Source organism: Corythoichthys intestinalis, chromosome 5, assembly GCF_030265065.1.
Source record: "Corythoichthys intestinalis isolate RoL2023-P3 chromosome 5, ASM3026506v1, whole genome shotgun sequence".
Classification (NCBI taxonomy): Eukaryota; Metazoa; Chordata; class Actinopteri; order Syngnathiformes; family Syngnathidae; genus Corythoichthys; species Corythoichthys intestinalis.
This window is the reverse complement of record NC_080399.1, coordinates 4,356,037-4,364,254: the sequence shown is the minus strand read 5'-3', so window position 1 is coordinate 4,364,254 and position 8,218 is coordinate 4,356,037. Positions and strand designations below refer to the sequence as shown.

The 8,218-nt window shown below is 45.8% G+C and overlaps 1 protein-coding gene across 1 annotated transcript; it reads left to right on the top strand.

Annotated features, from left to right (window-relative positions):
* Nucleotides 1–992: 992 nt before the first annotated feature.
* On the top strand, nt 993–8,218 carry LOC130916843 (E3 ubiquitin-protein ligase RLIM-like). The gene is made up of 6 exons (XM_057837879.1): nt 993–1,149; nt 3,970–4,598; nt 4,904–4,971; nt 7,585–7,685; nt 7,751–7,850; nt 7,924–8,218. The coding sequence occupies exons 1-6, from the start codon at nt 1,136–1,138 to the stop codon at nt 7,969–7,971; spliced, it is 960 nt and encodes a 319-aa protein (XP_057693862.1). The 5' UTR covers nt 993–1,135; the 3' UTR covers nt 7,972–8,218.

The window sequence follows — 8,218 nt, the reverse complement described above, 5'->3', positions numbered from 1 at the left end:
GGCCATGCATGTCGAATCTATTGATGCCAATGTACTTGGCTTCAATTGACTATATGGATGTCGATGCCATTGACGGCCACGGACATCCAAAATTTTTCGCATTCATTTTCAATGGGGAAATAACATAATTTCCCCAAATCAACAAAAAATGACCAGATATCAATAAGACGTGTCCCCCAAACGTCCCCGATTCCATTGACGCTTTTAGGGGGTGCTGCCATTGACGGCCATGGACGTCCAAATTTCCCATTAATTTCTCATGGCATTTACTTTGTTTAATGCCATTGACGGGCATGTTTCTCCATTGTATTGATGCCAATGTACTTGCTTTCCATTGATGCCTATGTAAGTCGATGCCATTGACAGCCATGGACGTCCAAAATTTTTCCCATTCATTTTCAATGGGGGAAAAAAAAAATTCCCCAAATCAACAGAAAATGACCAGATATCAATAGGACGTGTCCCCCAAACTTCCCCACTTCCATTGATGCTTATAGAGGGTGCTGCCATTGACGGACATGGACGTCCAAATTTTCCATTCATTTTCAATGGCATTTCCTCTGTTTAATGCCATTGACGGGCATGTTTGTCCATTCTATAGGTGCCAATGTACTTGGATGCCATTGACGGTTATGAACGTCAAAATTTTTTCCCATTCATTTTCAATGGCAAAAAAACAATGTCCCCAAACCAACAGGAAATAACCAGATATCAATAGGACACGCCTCCAAATGTCCTGATATGACTAGGCCACGCCCCCAAATGCTCCCAAACGACCTGATATGAATAGGCCACGCCTCCCAAATGTTCCCAAATGACCTGATATCATTATCCCAGGCCCCATTAATGTCCCCAAATAGACGGGAAGTGACCTGATATTGTCCCCGAATTGTCCCCAAACCAACCTACCAACCTGGGGCTAAGATCTGTATCTCCACATAGCAAAGACCAGAAGTAATTTCTCCCGAAATTACAGTTTCTAGTTCTACAAGTTGTCTATGTGCGCTTGGCTTCCCCTAGTGGTGACTTACTGGAATCACCGGGCAAACGGAACATTACTTTAGTTGGAAAAGAGTCCTTGAAGTGTACAGACGCTAAACAGCTCCTCTGCACTACACAACGTCAGGAACCCTTGATGAAACAAAATCTGTAAGTTTGCACGTTTTACCAGAGGGTCTGATATTATTTTGTTGTGTTTATTCTGTTGTCATTTATGTGAAGGGAAGCAACACGTTTTGTGCTCGTGGTGTTTGGCAGCTATTTTTTTTCAGTCGGGCGGTCAGGGCATCGAAACTTTGAATCCAAATTTAAAAATTCAAACGGTTACGGGAGAACCGGACTCTTAGTCCCGGATCCCGTCAATGCGCGATGCCAAACACTAATCCCAACACCCTCCCGCTCCAAATGGATTGGTCGTCTACTAATTTGTTTGAAATGTAGGCAGAAAGGCAGAAAGAGACCATTCATCACCCTTGCTAAAATGGCCACCGTGAGTGCTAGTTCCCATCAAAGTCAATGCGTTGACAGTCGAATCAAATCGTAACTAGGTTATTTCTCATAACTCAGTGTTGATGCTAAAATTCCAATCTCTTTGAAGTGGGACAGGGTGGCAAAAAAATGTTTGGAAGTCACTTTCTGTTGATTTGGAGGCATTTCCTCTTGATATTGGGTCACTTTCTTCATATAAGAGGATGTTTCGAAGTCACTTCCTGTTGATTTGGGGGCATTCACTTAGATTCCCCCCCCCCCATTTTTTTATTTTGTTTTGTCCAATTTTTTTAGTTATCATTTTTTTAAATCAAATTTATCGGGTATCCATTTTTTTTGGGGGGGGGGTACATTTCTTTTGCAATTTTGTACGTTTGTTGCTTCATATATATATATTTTTTTATTGTCCAATTTTTTAGTTATATTTTTAGATCAAATTTCTTGGTTGGCCAGTTTTCTGGGCTACATTTTTGTAGTAATTTTCTGACTTTCTTGCTTCAAAATTGTTTTTCTTTTTTTTTTTTTTTTGTCGAATCCAAGAAACTGTCCGGAAATAAAACACGAGTATTCTATTCGACAGTCACAACGAGAGAAACCTCCCACCTATCGGGGATTAAACCATTTTCAGTCAGGAATCACTCAAGTCAGCTTCCAAGTTTAACATGCACACGGGCTCGGCAGATGCGAGGCTCCACACGACTGTGTAGCGTCGCGAGTCGTCTCCCAACTGCCGAGCTCCCGTGTTGCCTATTTATTTAGTAGCAATCATAACAGCGGGTGCGTGGTGCGCGGTGATTGGTTCGTTCAGAATAGCAACAGTTAGGTAAGTGAGTCAGCTCTAACTGCTTCTCCTTATTTGGTGTTGTTTCTCAAAACTGGATGCTTAATGTGAAACAGAAGTGAAACTTATTTCAGCCTAACTTGGGGATTTTCCACAGAAAAACATCCTGAGTTATGACCTTGGAAACTAGCTCTGGCTGGTACAAGAGGGAGTCATATCTTGATAAGCCAGTCAAGAGGCGTCATTGTAGAAGTTCAAAGGAATATATGAAGCACACATATTTGAAACGCACGAACATGAATACAGTCTCACATGCAAGCATATAGTTTCACAGCAGTTAATAATTGTGTTTTATAAGTATGAATAAAATATTCTTTCACATAATCACAGTAGGTGGAAGCCACATGACTGGACGTCTATCCTTGTCATTGGCACTGAAATACATCATTATTTCAAATAGGAGTGGGAACCTCTTGGTACCTCACGATACGATACGATTTGTGATACAAAGCTCACAATAAAGATGATCTGACGATATGGCGATTCAACGATTATCGATACATTGGTCAGAAAATCATTCTAGGATATTCTACAAACCACTAATAGACAGAAGAACAAGCTTCTGCTGTGAATTGGAATGAGTTTATCATTAGTAGACGTTCAATCCGTTTGAAGTGGGTGGGCGAGTTCAAACGGATTGAACGTCTATGGCCGTCCGTGGCAGCCAATGCCAGGCAATAACGTAAAATTGGGCCATTTTTGTAATTTACCTGTTGATTTTCAGTTACTTCCTGTTGATTTTGGGGTATTTTATGGGTCCCTTCCTATTTATTTTGAGTTACAGAACAGGAAGTGACCTGGGAATCACCCAAATGAATAGGCAGTGACCCAAATTCAACAGAAAATGACCTTTAAATGCCCTAAAATGAACAGCAAGTGACCTGTAAATGCCCTGAAAATCGAACCAACTCCCTACGTACCCGAGGGTTAGGGTTAGGCCAACCCCTTTGGCCCATCCCACAGGTAGTGAGCCCATGCGAAGGGAAACCCACGTTGCCTTTTCGGGCTGTGTCCGGCCGGGCCCCATGGGGACAGGCCCAGCCGCCAGCCGCACGCCTTTGAGCTCCACCTCCAGGCCTGGGGGGGGGGGGGCAGCTTAATCCGCGTCCGGGCAAGGGAAACCTGAGTCCATTTATTTTATACATCATAAAGGGGTCATGTTGAGCCATTCTTGGTCTAGCCCAAAGGTGTCAAACAGATTCCAGAAAGGGCCTAGTGGGTGCTGGATTTTGTTCCAACCGATAACGCGCAGAGAGTTTAACCAATGAACTTCCTGCTGAAACAAGCAGCACCTGACAAAGTTTAACTGATTACACATGTAAAAGATCTAAATGGTGAAAAGGTGTCCTCTTCATTGGTTGGAAAGCAAACCTGCACCCACTAGGCCCTTTCTGGAACCGGTTTCACACCTGTTTGCCATGGGGCACCCTGCCAGGGGCTTAAAGCCCCAGACGACATAGCTCCTAAGATCAGTGGGACACGCAAACCCCTCCACCACGATAAGGTGATGACTCACGGAGGGGTTCCTCAAGCCATTCTTTAACAATTATGTTCACTGATTATGATGCCTAAATGTTAAGTGTTTATTATGTCCAACCCCACCCTGTATGTCCCCCGTTGAACTGAACACACCATTTTAGTCCACAGATGAGGAAGCATTCGCGCACCGCCGAGGACCGGGTGCCCAAATGCAGCAAGAAAACGGCAGCAGGGGAGGCCAGTTGCCGCGCCGTTGAGGACCGGGCGCTCAAACGTAGGAAGAAAACTGTGGCGGGGGAGGCCAGTTGCCGCGCCGTCGAGGACCAGGCGCCCAAACGTAGGAAGAAAACTGCGGCGGGGGAGGCCAGTCGCCGCGCCGCTGAGGACCAGGTGCCCAAATTCAGGAAGAAAGTTACATTTGTGGAGACCGTTTACTTCAGCCTCGCCGCCGAGGCCCGGGCGCCCAAACGCAGGAAGAAAACTGCGGCAGGGGATGCCAGTCACAGTGCCTCCAAGGACCGGGCGCCCAAATGCAAGAAGAAAATTATATTTTTGAAGACCATTCACTGCGGCCGCGCCGCCGAGGCACGCGCGCCCAAACGCGGGAAGAAAACTGCGGCAGGAGAGGCCAGTCACAGTGCCGCCGAGGACCGGGCGCCCAAATGCAGGAAGAAAGTTACATTTGCGGAGAGCATTCCCTGGTGGCGCGCCGCCGATGCCCGGGCGCTCAAACGCAGGAAGAAAACGGCAGCAGTCAGTCGCCTCCAGTCCCGGGACACCTCCTCTGCAGGTAATCAGCGACCGCTAAGACATAAAGTGCCGATGGGGCACAATATAATATTTACCGGTTGCCCTGACCCAAAATGGCTGCCAGCAACACACGCCCTACAAATACAGCAGGAGCACTCATTGGCCTTCTTGAGATGATGTCGAGCAACCAATTCGAAATGTCTAGCACTGTCAATGACAATACTTAATACCGAGTTAATCGATGCATTGGCTTTGATAGGAACGTGGCTTCATGGCGGCCATATTGGTAGGGGCGTCTTTTCATGCATCTACTATCAGTGACAGGAAATGCACATTTGTGTCCAGGCGCCACACAGGAAGCGGTCATCGATAATGAAGACGTTTCTGGCATTTCTGGGTCGCTTCCTGTTCAAGTTGAGTAACTCCCTGTTGATTTTGTGGCATTTCAGGGTCACTTCCTATTGACATCGTGTCACTTCCTGTTGATATGGGGGAATTTCGAGGTCACTTACTGTTGACATCATGTCACTTTCTGTTTATTTGGGGCAATTTGGGGCTCACTTTCTGTTCATATTGGGTCACTTCCTTTTGATTCTGGGGAATTTCCGGGTCACTTCCTGTTGAAATCGGGCTCATTTTCTGTTCATAGTGGGTCACTTCCTGTTGATGCTGGGGAATTTCCGGGTCATTTCCTGTTGACATGTCACTTCCTGTTGATTTGGGGCACTTTGAGGTCACCTCCTGTTGATGTTGGGCATTTCATGGTGGCTTCCTGTTGACATCATTTTCTGTTCATATTGGGTCACTTCCTGTTGATTTGAGGGCATTTCGAGGTCACTTCCTGTTGCCATCATGTCACTTCCTGTTGATTTGGGGGAATTTTGGGTTCACTTTCTGTTCATATTGGGTCACTTCCTCTTGATTTTGTGGCATTTCTGGGTCACTTCCTGTTCAAATTGGGCAACTCCCTGTTGATTTTGTGGCATTTCAGGGTCACTTCCTATTGACATGTCACTTCCTGTTGATTTGGGGCACTTTGAGGTCACCTCCTGTTGATGTTGGGCATTTCATGGTCACTTCCTGTTGACATCATGTCACTTCATGTTGATTTGGGGCATTTCAGGGTCACTTCCTGTTGACATCGTGTCACTTCCTGTTGATTTGGGGGGAATTTCGAGGTCACTTCCTGTTGCTTTTGGGGTATTTCAGGGTCACTTCCTGTTGACATTATGTCACTTCCTGTCAATTTGTGGCATTTCGGTTCACTTTCTGTCCATATTGGGTCACTTTCTGTTGATTTTGTGGCATTTCGAGGTCACTTCCTGTTGACATCATGTCACTTCCTGTTGATTTGAGGGCATTTCGAGGTCACTTCCTGTTGACATCATCCTGTTGATTTTGGGGAATTTCGGGTTCACTTTCTGTTCATATTGGGTCACTTCCTCTTGATTTAGTGGCATTTCTGGGTCACTTCCTGTTCAAATTGGGTAACTCCCTGTTGATTTTGTGGCATTTCAGGGTCACTTCCTATTGACACCGTGTCACTTCCTGTTGATTTGAGGGCATTTCGAGGTCACTTCCTGTTGACATCATCCTGTTGATTTTGGGGAATTTCGGGTTCACTTTCTGTTCATATTGGGTCACTTCCTCTTGATTTAGTGGCATTTCTGGGTCACTTCCTGTTCAAATTGGGTAACTCCCTGTTGATTTTGTGGCATTTCAGGGTCACTTCCTATTGACACCGTGTCACTTCCTGTTGATTTGGGAGAATTTCGAGGTCACTTCCTGTTACTTTTGGGGTATTTCAGGGTCACTTTCTGTTGACATCATGTCACTTCCTGTTGATTTGGGGCATTTCGGGGTCACTTCCTGTTGACCGTGTCACTTCCTGTTGATTTGGGGGAATTTCGAGGTCACTTCCTGTTGCTTTAAGGGTGTTTCGGGGACACTTCTGTTGACGTCACTTCCTGTTGATTTGGGGCACTTTGAGGTCACTCCCTGATGATTTGGGAGAATTTCGAGGTCACTTCCTGTTACTTTTGGGGTATTTCAGGGTCACTTTCTGTTGACATCATGTCACTTCCTGTTGATTTGGGGCATTTCGGGGTCACTTCCTGTTGACCGTGTCACTTCCTGTTGATTTGGGGGAATTTTGAGGTCACTTCCTGTTGCTTTAAGGGTGTTTCGGGGACACTTCTGTTGACATGTCACTTCCTGTTGATTTGGGGCACTTTGAGGTCACTTCCTGATTATTTGGGGGTAAGTCAGGTTCACCTCCTGTTGATTTGGGGCATTTCAGGGTCACTTCCTGTTGACATTGTGTCACTTCCTGTTGATTTGGGGGAATTTCGAGGTCACTTCCTGTTGCTTTTAGGGTATTTCAGGGTCACTTCCCGTTGACATCATGTCACTTCCTGTCCATTTGGGGCATTTCCGGTTCACTTTCTGTTCATATTGGGTCACTTCCTCTTGATTTTTGGGAATTTCGGGCTCACTACCTGTTGACATCCTACCACTTCCTGTTAATTTGGGGGAATTTCGAGGTCACTTCCTGTTAACATCATGTCACTTCCTGTTGATTTTGGGGAATTTCGGGTTCACTTTCTGTTCATATTGTGTCACTTCCTGTTGATTTTGTGGCATTTCTGGGTCACTTCTGTTCATATTGGGTCACTTCCTGTTGATTTTGTGGCATTTCAGGGTCACCTCCTTTTGACATCTTGTCACTTCCTGTTGATTTGGGGGAATTTCGAGGTCACCTCCTGTTGCCTTTTGGGTATTTCAGGGTCACTTCCTGTTGAAATCGTGTCACTTCCTGTTGATTTGGGGGAATTTCGGTTTCACTTTCTGTTCATATTGGGTCACTTCCTCTTGATATTTGGGATTTCGGGCTCACTTCCTGTTGACATCCTAGCACTTCCTGTTAATTTGGGGTTATTTTAGAGTCACTTCCTGTTGATTTGGTGGAAATTTTGAGGTGATTTCCCAGTGTTGTCGTTCTGCGCCCTACCCTCCTCCATTGGCAGGCGTTTGAGGAGCGTCAAGGCGCGGCGGAGTCCAAGAAGTTGACGCCCGCCGAGGTCCAGCGCTTCCCCATCAAGTACTTTGGCGGCGGCGGGAACACAGAGTGAGTACGGCACCGTTTGTTAACAACGTCAGCGGTCGGCGCTGACCCTTATGGACGGGCCGCAGGTGTCGGATTTGCCTCTGCGACTACGAGCGTGGCGAGGGGCTGAGGATGCTGCCGTGTCTGCACGACTACCACGCCGACTGCGTGGACCTGTGGCTGCAGGTAGACGTCAACTTATTGGCCCTTGACGGCGACATGCGTCTAGTTTTAAAATGAAAATGATGGTTGTCCTCAGGAGAACGCCACCTGCCCCATCTGCAGAGTCAACCTGGGTGACTTTTGACCTCTTTTGTGGACGCCACCTTATATGTTCCATTTTGTTGTTTGGTAATAAAAAAAATGAATTTTGGAATGGGCATATTTATCAAAGTTGCACATGCTCCTTTATTTTGATCATTTGATTCTTGTGAACCCATTCCATGGCACTTCTTCAAATACAATCAAATATTTAATCATAAATTACAGTGGTATGAAAAAGTATCTGAACTTTTTGGAATTTCTCACATTTCTGCATAAAATGTGATCTGATC